Source organism: Prionailurus bengalensis, chromosome B3 (genome assembly GCF_016509475.1).
Source record: "Prionailurus bengalensis isolate Pbe53 chromosome B3, Fcat_Pben_1.1_paternal_pri, whole genome shotgun sequence".
Lineage (NCBI taxonomy): Eukaryota > Metazoa > Chordata > Mammalia > Carnivora > Felidae > Prionailurus > Prionailurus bengalensis.
The window spans coordinates 98,201,247-98,214,031 of NC_057355.1; the positions used below are offsets into that span (position 1 = coordinate 98,201,247).

Consider the following 12,785-nt stretch of genomic DNA (forward strand, 5'->3'; position numbering starts at 1 on the left):
TTTTTTTAGTTTTCTTTGATTTCCAAATCTCTTTCTTTTGCTCTCGTTCTTTTTCAAAACATCTTTATTTATTTTTTAATTTACATCCAAGTCAGTTAGCATATGGTAAAATAATGATTTCAGGAGTAGAATCCAGTGATTCATCCCCTATGTATAACACCCAGTGCTCATCCCAACAAGTGTCTTCCTTAGTGCCCCTTACCCATTTAGCCCACCCCCCACCTACAGCCCCTCCAGCAACCCTCAGTTTGTTCTCTATATTTAAGTGTCTCTTATGTTTTGTCCCCCTCCCTGTTTTTACATTATTTTTGCTTCCCTTCCCTCATGTTCATCTATTTTATGTCTTAAATCTCACATATAAATGAAGTCATATATTTGTCTTTCTTTGACTAATTTCACTTAGCATAATACCCTCTAGTTCTATCCACGTTGTTGTAAATGGCTAATCAAGTTAACGTGTAATTAAGAATGTCATCTGTTGAAAAAGAACATGTACGTATAAAATAGTTATGTCTTAAAAGAAGTCTCTCCCCATGGGTACTACTTTTATGAGCTATAATATTAAAGAATATCATTTCCAACAATTTTCTAATCCAAAATTATGCAGTGTTATGCAAAAGTGTCCCAGGAACCAGGTATAACATAGAAAAAGAGCCCCCCCCCCCCCAAATACTGGCATATTCTTGACACAGTGTTAGAGAAGGAAATTCAACAAAATAACTTCCTTTCAGTGTTAATAACATAACCACATTTGAAAGAGGTTTTAAAAAAACTGACGGCACTATTGTAGAAACAGTCCAACCTAAAAAAACCTTCCCTAAAATTTTATGTTAATCTACCAGATTGAATATGGTCAAAAACGTTCTTGCTGCATTGGTGGCAGTACCTAGCGTAGAGCAGCCTAGAACGGGTGGACGTGAAGAAAACCTAGATTCCAGGTACAGTGCTGCTATTTTCTAGCAGATCGCTCTTGACAGGTTACTGGGCTTGTCACGCCACCTCTTCATCTATAAAAATGAAAGCCTCTCTTCTGTGATAATTAGTAACTTTCTGACAACTGAAATTGCAAAGACTGTTTACCTTTTAGTCCCACTGGACCTCCACATTGGCTAACTGTGGCATATAAAGGGCTAGACAGAAACAACAGTTAACTCAATGCTTATTTTATGATTATAATCCTTACACTTCCATACAGTGATTTCCATACAGAAATCATTTTGGATTTCTGTTGATGGCTGTACCCGAGTATCTTAAATAATGAGTTTGCAAAGTTAAAATTAAAATTCTTCAGTTTTCTTTGTTCTTAGCAGCTCTACTATGGTAACGACTCTTTTCAATGATCTCCATTGCCCCAAAGAGGAAAAAACTGTTAAAGTTATTACTCTGTCCATTTCCCCAGTTGTTTTCCTCCCAGTTAAACCCTGTGAATCTAGAAAGAAGTCATATTCAAAAGAGGAAAGGGAGGGCACGGGCTCGTTTGTGGTTCAGTCAGTTAAGCGACCGACTTTGGCTCTGGTTGTGATCTTGAAGTTTGTGAGTTTGAGCCCCTCATCGGACTCTCTACTGTCAGCACAGAGCCCACTTCAGGAACTCTGTCCCCATCTCTCTTCCCCTCCCCCACTCTCTCTCTCCTTCTCTCTCAATAAACATCAAAAGAGGAAAGGAAAGATGGACGCTTGGAAATAAAACCCAGAAAAATTACTGCCATATGAATTTATCAGCTCTAATAGCATGACTTAGTGGCAAGAATCAAAAAACTAAGGTTCCACCCTCTTTGCTATTCACCATGTGACCCAACATAAGTCGCTGAACTCTTCTGGATGCAGCACTTTCCTAAGAGCAAAAGCAAAGTATATGTCTAAATATTCAATTCAATCCAGGAGTAGCATGCAGAATATAAAGTCAGATCAGATGGGTAGTGGCAAAAGTTGGTAATGGCATAAACAAGACTCTAATCTCAAATCTTAGGGAAAAAATAGTACAGATGAGTCATTTAATGAGGTTTATAATGCAAACTATCAATTAAAAAGAAATACGAAGAAATAACCACTGTACAAATGCTGACCACTAATTATTTCCCCAAGAAAATAATTTAAAATAAGATTCATAGCATCTCCGGCAGGGGGGATGAGTTCATTTTATCCACATACATAGTTTCATCTACAGACTGACTGCATTCCTGGACTGCTGCTTCCACTACAGATCGTTCAATCATGTTTGATGACACTGAAAAGAGAATTTAAAGTCAAATTTTAGAAACAGACAAAAATATTACTTATTTCCACAGGTAGCTTTTTTCTTAAAAATAATCTGCAAACACCAACCCTGTGATTCTCATTACCTAGTTCTTATGACAAAGGGTTAGGTCAAAACAATAACAAAAGCCGTATCTCAAAAACCTTAAATCTTCTACACCCAAAGACACTTGTGGTATCATAATACAAGTCAAATGCCTTACTTTTCTAAATACTGTTTACTAACAAATTCAGTTATGCAAACACTTCTGTAAACTCCTAGGATTAAGAAGGTTACATTAGTATAACTTTCTATCCAATTGCTATGTTTCCATAGGCATGATAGTAACAATTAGAACAGCAACCACTTATTAAGCCCTTAGTAAAACGTGACACTATGCTCAGGACTTTACAAGCATTATTTCATTAGATTAGATGTCCTTATGGATAGATTGTTGTTTATATGCTCATATCTTAAAAGGGGGAATGGGTGCCTGGGTGGCTCAGTTGGTTAAGCGTCCGACTTCAGCTTCAACTCTTTGTTTTCCCCAAACTTTTAGGAGTACTGAATCTAAGTAAGACAAAGTAGAAAGCACACAGAGAGACAAAAGTGACCATGAGGGGGCGCCTGGGTGGCGCAGTCGGTTAAGCGTCCGACTTCAGCCAGGTCACGATCTTGCGGTCCGTGAGTTCGAGCCCCGCGTCGGGCTCTGGGCTGATGGCTCAGAGCCTGGAGCCTGTTTCCGATTCTATGTCTCCCTCTCTCTCTGCCCTTCCCCCGTTCATGCTCTGTCTCTCTCTGTCCCAAAAATAAATAAACGTTGAAAAAAATTAAAAAAAAAAAAAAAAGTGACCATGAGGACTAGATCAAAATCAGGAGTCAAGTGCTGGAAAGCTGGCAGTAACACAGCTCCATCAGTGGGAAGAATTTTAACAGCCTGGGGGGGGGGGGGGGTGGGAATGTCCTGAGTTCCAACAGAACTAGAGGTTACCCCTTGGGAAGAAGTGCTACCTACCATGCATGTGTCTCATAACGCAGGAAAATTTTAATAGGGAATCTTCAGCTTCCACTTAAATCCATAAATCTAACTGAGGACACAGAACTCTAGAAATGATTTAAGAGCTATCGGAAAATGTTACTTACAGGGTTGCTTTTCAACTGCATCAATGATCTTTTCCAGCGCATCTTCAAGTTCTATTTCACTGACAGGTGTAAGAGCTTCTGTGAGGTACTTAACAGCTTCACTGAGAAGGAAAGAAAAGATGAGGCATGTCATTGGTAATTGAGGCTACAAGTTTGATGCCAAAAACTGGCACTTATCAATCTAGCACTGAAATTAAGATCTACTCACTCCTCTCTGCAAGCGGTGCTCATCTCTCCTGCCCTTTCTGAACAAATTCTTCCTTCTGTCCCCTGCCAACAAAACCATTCTTAAAGCCCCAAATCACATCCTTCTTTTAAGAATGCTTCCTAGGCTTGGGGTGCCTGAGTGGCTCAGTTGGTTAAGGGTCCAGCTCTTGATTCTGGCTCAGGTCATGATCTCACAGTTTGTGAAACTGACCCCCAGATCAGGCTCTGCGCTGACAGCGTGGAGCCTGCTTGGGATTCTCTCTCTCCCTCTCTTTCTGTTCCTCCCCTGCTCTCTTTCTCTCTCAAAAATAAATAAACTTAAAAAAAAAAAAAAAAAAAGGCGGCTTCCTAGGCCAGCTCTCTCTGCTGCAATCTCCCCTTCCTTCTGAATTGTTAAAATTCCTATACATCTCAGGTCTGATACATCACATTAGCTTTGTACTATTTATCACCTTACATTTTTTTTATCTCCTTAGATTTAAGGAAGACTTCATTTGCTTCAATGTCCTGAACACAGCAGACACTTAAGCATATATTTATTAACTTGATAATGCATTTGCTTAAATTCTAGTAATTTCATCATTGTTTTCCATTTTAAAATTTAAAAATTAGACTAGAAAAAATTATGATATATGACTAGTCATAGAAGCAATGTTCATATTGAAATCACATGAATCCCCCCCCATGACTCCAAAAGAACTCATTACAGCTGAACTTTAAAAAGAAAAAAAAAATCTGCATGAATCCCTGATTTAAATGCCAAGAGGGCTCAGAATGAACACTGTCTAAACAATTAGCTAATTGCATGCCATTCTGTGTTTGTAGCACACAACTTCACACTTCACATCAATGTTATTGTTATAGTCACCCCACTAATTGTTTTTATCTTGGGTTGCTTATTGATTGTTTCATGTGTGGGTATTACCTCTCCAATTTATCATAGATAAATTGGTCCTTGAAAACTGGAACCATGCCATCCTTTGGCAGAATGCCAAACAAATTTGAAGGTGATCCATTAGATATTTAATGACTAAGTCCCTAAAGTCACACACATTTTGGGTGAATTGGGACAGCTCTTAGGATAGCTCAAAGCCTATAGACCTATAGAGGACCTGGCCCCTGCCAAATCTTGTTAGGCTCCCTCAGTGCTCTCCTGCCTCAGAGACTTTATATGGTCATTTCTCCCCACTCTTTTCTTCATCTAGTGAAGTCATCTTGAACAGTCAGCTCCAATCACTTCCTTAATGATGGACTTCTTTAACTCTACAGTAGTTACCTTGTTGTACATTATCAGAGCGCTACTTTCCTGGGATCTTTTTAAAGTTGAAATTAAATAACTGAATTATTCAATATCCATGGTAGAAAGACTTCTAAGACAACCCCTAATAATCCAGGCCTCCTGGTATTCACATCCATGTGCAACCCTTCCCCTTGAGTATGGGCTGGACCTCGTAACTTGCTTCTAACAACAGAATATGGTAAAAGTAATGGAACATTTTACTGTATTGCAGTTTTAAAAGAAAAAATTTTAAAGCAACAAGACGTCACAAAACTCTCTCTTGCTGGCTTTGATGAATTAAGCTGCTATACTGGAGAGGACCACATGGCAAAGAACTGAGGGTAGCCTTCGGCCAACAGGCAGCAAGGACTGAGGCCCCAAGTCTAATAGTTCTGGAGGAACTGAATCTTGCCAACCACTGAATGAGCTTGGAAGCAAATCTCACCCAAATGACCTTTGAGATGAGAGACTGAGAGGCCCTGAAGCTGAGGACCCAGCTACGCCTACCTGAATTCCTGACCCACAGAAAACGTGAGTTAGTGTGTGCTGTTTTACTTTATTTATTTATTTATTTTTTAATGTTTATTTATTTTTGAGACAGAGAGAGACAGAGCATGAACGGGGGAGGGGCAGAGAGAGAGGGAGACACAGAATCGGAAACAGCCTCCAGGCTCTGAGCCATCAGCCCAGAGCCTGACGCGGGGCTCGAACTCCCTGACCGCGAGATCGTGACCTGGCTGAAGTCGGACGCTTAACCGACTGAGCCACCCAGGCGCCCCAGTGTGTGCTGTTTTAAACCTCTAAGTTTTGGGGTAATTTGTCACACAGCAATAAATAACTAATACACTATCTATCCCCCAATTTCCACAGTGTCTTACTCTCTCTTGTACTCCTTGCTCCAGCACAGTGATCTTATGATAGACTAAAGCCTGTAAAGCCATACAGATCTGGCCCAGATCCTGTATAGATAGCATTTCAGTGTATTTCCGACTAAATTCATTAATGAATGACAGCTTAATATTCTAAGGGAATAAATTCTAAGGGGTCAAATTCTAAGGGAAAAGAGAACAGTTTATTGATCAATTGCTCATATTTTCAAAATGTCAGAGACGAACTGAACAAAATTCATTATTTTCTCTCCACCCTTGCCCTTGTTCACCACTAATCCAAAAGCAAAGTTAAAGTCTCATAAAAGTCGAGGTGTCTGGGTGGCTCGGTCAGCGCATGTAACTCTTATCCTTGGGTCTTGAGTTGAAGTTCCTCCATGTTGGATACAGAGCCCACTTAAAAAAAATTAATTAATTTAAGAAAAAGTCTCATAAGGGGCGCCTGGGTGGTTCAGTAGGTTAAGCGTTGGACTTCGGTCTCAGGTCATGATCTCAACACGGTTTGTGAGTTCAAGCCCCACACTGGGCTCTCTGACACCGCGTGGAGCCTTCTTCGGATCCTCTGTCCCCTTCTCTCTCTGCCCCTCCCCTGCTCTTCCTCTGTCTCTCTTAAAAATGAATAAACATTAAAAAAATTTTTTTAAGTTTCATAAAACTCATTATTCCAAAACCAAACACTTTCCACATACAGCAAGAGCGATCAAAGCCTGGTACAAAAAAAGTACATTCTATCCAGCAGATATTTAAATATGTCTGTAAAAAACATTGTATTCTAAAAGACAACAACAACAACAACAACAAACAGATTTAGCGAGGAAAATCTTAACAAGAGTGAATTCTGTAGGGACTAGAAAACATGATTATGGCCAGGAAACCTGACTATCCGAGAAGTTCCAAAGGAAATGTTCAAGGGGGTTGGAGGAGGAAGACCTAGGAAAAGATCTAGTAACATGCTTCAAATTTAGCCACTTCTTAACTCTCTAGGAATTGTCACTCAGGAGTAATGCCTAATCCAAAATTTAGAAAGGGGAGGGCTCACAATTTTCTCAAAACTGTAGGTTGATAACTACAGACACGCATGTGGGCTTTCCCAGGTTGCTCAATGACGACTCGGTAACTACGTGTAGTCGCTCTATTATTCCCATTTAGCGGAGGCAGAGACTAGGCGGGACGCCGCGGGGAGGGGGGGGAAGGGGGAAGGGGGGGGAGGGGGAAGAGGGGAGGGAGACGGATACCGAGAGGCGCTCAAGTCACAATGCCAAAAAACCGCTGCTGCGACACAGCCGCTTCTCCGGCTCATTGTGGCACTTTGCAGGAGGAGACCGTGTCCCACCGGGGAGTAACGTTTCGATTCCACGCGAACGTCGGGAAATCGAAGTCCTCGAAGCCAGTAAGACCCTGCCAGATCGATTTCACTCTAGACTTTTTCAAGGGTCTCTGTAATTTAAGGCCAAGCCTACGATCGGCGCGCGGCGCGTCCCTCTGCCCGGCGCGGTCGCCTGACCCTGGCCCTCCTGGTCCTTCCCATAAACTGCCCCCAGGGAGACTCACCCCCGGAGCAGCAAGCCACGCAGCTTGAAGGCGGTTACTGCCCGGTTCCTCAGCCGCTCAGGCGCCATGTTCGCGTTTTGGCGCCACGGCCGCTGCCCCGCCCCTGCCACGCCCCTTCCCGGGATCGCCCCGCCCCCGCGCGGCCGCTGCCCAGGCTTGGGTGCCGCAAGCCCAGCCTGGGCCCCAGCCCCCGAGCCGAGAGCTCGGCGCCCCCGTCCTGGCGCGTCGCAGCCCGTGACCCTGTAGGCTAAAAGAAGAGACGACCCCGCACGCTTTTGTTGCCCAGAGACTGAAAGGAGAAGGCGTCCTTTCCTGGTGTCTTGTTGGTAGTGTGCTTCCCTCCCCCACGCGCGGTACTGACCTACCGTCACATCGCTGCCCTCATCGCTGTCATCTTCCGGGACTCCGATCCGGCTCATCCCAGACCCGGGAGCCCTGTGTACTCCTGCTCTCTACTTCACACGGGTTCTGGAAACATTATAGCGTTTTCCCCAACATTCACTCGAAGCTGCTACAAAAATCACCACCATTCCCACCCACCCCGCTTTGTATTTGAGAACTTCCTTTGTTCCATGCAATGTCATAAGCATGAAGTATATTAACTGTCGTATTGCTCCTAAACCGAATGAGCTGTGTGCTATTTTTTCAACACCCTCATTTTACAGATGAGAAAACTGAGACGCAAAAATGGGAGATGCTTCCCTCAAGATGAAACCTTCACTAAGTGGTGATGCCAGGATATGAACTTAGTCTGATTCCAGCAAGCGAATTTGCCACACTTTAAAAACACTTGTTTCGGGGCGCCTGGGTGGCTCAGTCGGTTAAGCGGCCGACTTCAGCTCAGGTCACGATCTCACGGTCGTGAGTTTGAGCCCCGCGTGGGGCCCTGGGCTGATGGCTCGGAGCCTGGAGCCTGCTTCCGATTCCGTGTCTCCCTCTCTCTGCCCCTCCCCTGTTCATGCTCTGTCTCTCTCTGTCTCAAAAATAAATAAATGTTAAAAAATAAAAATAAAAAAAAAACCACTTGTTTCAGTGAGTTGAACAAAACCATAGAGTGCTTATAAGTGAACACGCAGCCTTATAAAACACGAGAACAATTTCTGAGTACTGATATACAGTGACTTCCAACGTACATGATTTACTTCTTTAAAGGTATGGTAAAGGAGGGGCGCCCGGGTGGCTCAGTCGGTTAAGTGGCCCACTTTGGTTCAGGTCATGATCTCACAGTTTGTGAGCTTGAGCCTCACGTGGAGCTCTGTGCTGACAGCTCAGAGCCTGGAGCCTGTTTCAGATTCTGTGTTTCTCTCTCTCTGACTCTCCCCTGTTCACACTCTGTGTGTGTCTCTCTCTCAAAAATAAACATTAAAAAAAATTTAAGTATGGTAAAAGAGAAAATAAGAATATATACATGTATATGTATTTACTTGGGTTTGTATTTTAAAACTCTTGGATGTTACACTAGACACTGAAAAAAATGGTTAACTGTAAAGGACAGGAGGGTATAAGGATAGAATGAGACTTTCTTTTTGGTAAGACTTTCAACTGTAGACCCATTTATATGTCTTACATATTTAAAAAAAATATAAAGGAAACACGTAAACTTAAAATTGAAAGCACACCCAAATCAATACACTTAACTGTGCATTAAATTGGAAATATAACATCTTGGAGAACACTGGTTATTAAGCACAGTTTCCTGTATATTTTCAATAAAATATATTCTGAAGGCAAAAAAAAATTGCAAAGAAAAATTGAGCTCTTATGTAAGAAGGGAGAGGAAATAAAAATAGATAAACATACAGTCTGATTCTCATTATTTGAGGTAGTTATGTTGCATAAAGTCACCACCAACACTGAATTAGCAAATAGTTAATCATTGCTACCAGAGGGAATATAAAGCCTCTGGTCATATTTTCATCAATGGTTAGGTACATAACCTTGTTTGATGGATGCTTCCATTTCAAGACACTTTTAATACATATTATTGATGCATTGACATTGAACTCAAGACCAATAGCACTATTATTCATGCCTGAAGGAAACTTATCTAACACATGTATTAGCCGCTCAGGCGCCATGTTGTGCCTTGAAACACCAGAAAGCACTTTAGCACTATGCTTGGAGGCCATTTTAAACAGCAAAATCACCAACGAAAATCACAAAAATGCAGAAAATGTAGCACTAAATATACCTCGAAAAAGACACCTGTTTATATGTGAGAGATGAAAAAAGAAACCAAAGTGTCATCTTGTTCAGTCTCAGCCACAAACGTGTGTGATGGGCAATGAAAATTTTGCACTGCTCTGTGCATGTCTTCGAATGACTGTGAAAGCCCCCAGTATGATTTAGGAGTTACAAATAAATTTTATCAATTAGGTAAATTCACAAATATGAAATGTACAAATAACGATGACTGTATCTGCTTAACCACTAGATAGATAAACAGAAAACAAATGGTTATCTATGGGTAGTAAAGTGGAGGGAATAGGGATATAAAATGTTAAAAACATCAGATAAGAGTTTTAGGGAACAGATATTTGTGCGGTCCCAAAGTGTTACCCTACAGGTTACTAGCTAATAATACAAAGGATAGAACTTACCTTTTACAATGGATCATTCAGAGGTTACCACTTTAACCAAGTATCACACTTAGCATCATTAATAGTGGGCTACTTTGAAGTTTTGTTATTGTTATAATGCAATATGACATATACAGTGTTACCTATGAAGCATGCTTGCCAAAAAGGTTAAGCTAAATTTAATCAAACCTAGATCTAATTTCTGGCTTAAGAAAATACAGAGAGGGAACTAAGCCAAATTACACCATGAGGACAATCAGACAAATCCAGAATGTGGGACAATCTAAAAACCAACTGGCCTATTCTGTTAGTGTCAATGGAGGAAAACAGATGAAAGCAACCATTCAGATTGTGGATAGCCCCCCAGTGATTTTTGCTTCTGGGTGTTCATAACTTATATACTTGCCTCCCACACTGAAGAGGACTGACCCATAACACTAAAAGGATATTGTAGAAAGGACAGGTTATAGCTTCCAAAACCAGGTCATAAAAGATATTGCTATTTCCATCTTGCTTTCTCTTGGGTCACTAGCTCTTGGGGAAGCCAACTGCCCTCAAGAGCCTTTATGAAAAGTCCACATGTTAAGATATCAAGGTCTCCTGCCACAGCCAGCACCAACTTGCTAACCATATCTCCTTCACCTGGCTACCTCATAAAGTCCTGATACTTCAGTGAACAACTCCATGCTGATGACTCCAAAATCCGTATTTCTTATTCCTCTCTGCTTTAAAACCAACTCGATATGCCCGCACGTAAACTCACCATTATCCCTTTCAAATCTGTTCCTCTTCTCTTGTTCACCACCCGAATTCATTACCTTTTCATCCACTGACCAAGCTAGAAAACTAGGCAGCATCCTTTCCTCCCTCCTCTGCTTCATCCCACATAAACCAATCAGCCACCAAATCCCTTGAGTTCTACTTTTTTTTTTTAAGTAATCTCTATACCCAACATGGGGCTTGAACTCACAGATCTCACTCTGATATCAAGAGTTGTATACTCCGCCAACTGAGACAGCCAGGCACCCCAGGTTATACTTTTTAAGTATTTCTCAAACCTGTCCACCTGTATCTCCATGAGGCCTCATTCAAGACACCAGCCTCTCTAGCCAGCAGCACCTGACCTGCCAACTGGTCTCTTTGTCTCCAATCTTGCCAGCAGAATAAACTTTCTAAAAATAATTATTTCACGTCCCAAGTTAAAACACATCAAACTCTTGATGTTAGGATAAAATGAACAGGACATCTTTCTTTCTCCTCTCATGTTCCATCTTCCAGGAACACTTCTCTCTCTCTTCCCCTCTGTTTGCCTGAACAACTTCTGCTCATCCTTCAGCTTCTAGCTTAGACTGTATGTTCTCTCAGGAATCTTCCCTGACTCTCCCAAACCTGAGTTAGTGGCTTTCCTATGCACCTCCAAGGTGCCCTTGACTTTGGCTATCATCACACTTTCTACATAGTATGATAGTTGTCTGTTTGCTGCTCTATAGCCCCCACTGGACTTTAAGGTCGAGAAAGACAAGTGGGACATTTCAAAAATACAATATCAATATTACTAGCAATAAGAAAATGATAGAGTGAGGACTTTTAGAAACTATTTTTTTTACATACATTGCACATATGGGAAGAATGCTATTCAATGAGTTTTGATGAATGCGTAAACCCATGTAACCATGATCCCAACCAAGATAGAGAACATCTCCATCACCCCAGAATGTTTCCTTATACTCCTTTTTACAAATCCCCTCTCCTTACCCGCAAACACCCACTTTCCTGCTTTCTATTGACATAGATTAGTTTCGTATATCTTAAACTTCATGGAGATGAAATCACATATTTTTTTGTGTCTTGCTTCTTTCTTTCCCTCCAGATTTATGAGGAATTACTGACAAATAAAAACTGTACATATTTAAGGTGTACAACGTGATGTTTTGATATATGCATACATTGTGAAATGATCACCACAATCAAGTTAATTAACATATCCATCACCTCACATAGTTACCATTTTATGTGTGTGGTGAGAATGGTTAAGACCTACTCTCTTAGCAGATTTCAAGTATGTATTACATTATTATTCTCTTTAGTCACAATGCTGTATATTAGGTCTCCAGAGTCTATTTGTCTAACTGAAAGTTTGTACCCTTGACCAACATCCCCTCTTTTCCCACACCCCTTAGCTACTGGTAACCACATTCTACTCTCTGTCTCTATAAATTAGATATTTTCAGGTTCCACATATAAGTGAGATTATGCAATACTTGTCTTTCTGTATCTGGCTTATTTATTTATTTATTTATTTTTCAACGTTTATTTATTTTTGGGACAGAGAGAGACAGAGCATGAACGGGGGAGGGGCAGAGAGAGAGGGAGACACAGAATCGGAAACAGGCTCCAGGCCCTGAGCCATCAGCCCAGAGCCTGACGCGGGGCTCGAACTCATGGACCGCGAGATCGTGACCTGGCCGAAGTCGGATGCCCAACAGACTGCGCCACCCAGGCGCCTCATATCTGGCTTATTTAAATTAGCATAACGTTCTCCAGGGTCACCCTTATTGTTACAGTGCAGGATTTCCTTCTTTTTTTTAAAGCTGAAATATATTCCATTGTATATATATTTATATATCACAGTTTTTTTATCCATTCATCCATTGACAGACACTTAACACTGTTCACCTATCTCAGCTATCGTCTAATACCGCTGCAATGAGTGCAAGAGAGCAGATATAGCTCTTCAAGATAGTGATTTCATTTCCTGTGGGTAGAAGTGAGACTGTTGGATCATAAGGTAGTTCTATTTTTAATTTTCTGAAGCACATACGTATACTGTTTTCCATTATAGCTATACCAATTTGCATTCCCAAAAGCAGTGCACAAGGGTTTCCATTTCTCCACATCCTCGTC

At 41.3% G+C, this 12,785-nt stretch overlaps 1 protein-coding gene across 3 annotated transcripts in view; it reads right to left on the minus strand.

The window, feature by feature from the left end:
- Positions 1–7,395, minus strand: part of POLE2 (DNA polymerase epsilon 2, accessory subunit) — a 31,752-nt gene extending 24,357 nt beyond the window's left edge. For 2 of the 3 annotated variants that reach the window (XM_043556084.1, XM_043556083.1), the window contains exons 1-3: positions 7,303–7,395; positions 3,379–3,479; positions 2,151–2,226 (exon numbers count right to left, since the gene is read on the minus strand). In XM_043556084.1, the coding sequence (XP_043412019.1) occupies positions 2,151–2,226; positions 3,379–3,479; positions 7,303–7,370 (245 nt within the window). In that variant the 5' untranslated portion in view covers positions 7,371–7,395. Of the gene's footprint in view, positions 1–2,150; positions 2,227–3,378; positions 3,480–6,790; positions 6,896–7,302 lie in introns of those variants that run through there. The other variant, XM_043556085.1, reaches the window with a different exon arrangement.
- Between the last annotated feature and the right edge of the window lie 5,390 nt (positions 7,396–12,785).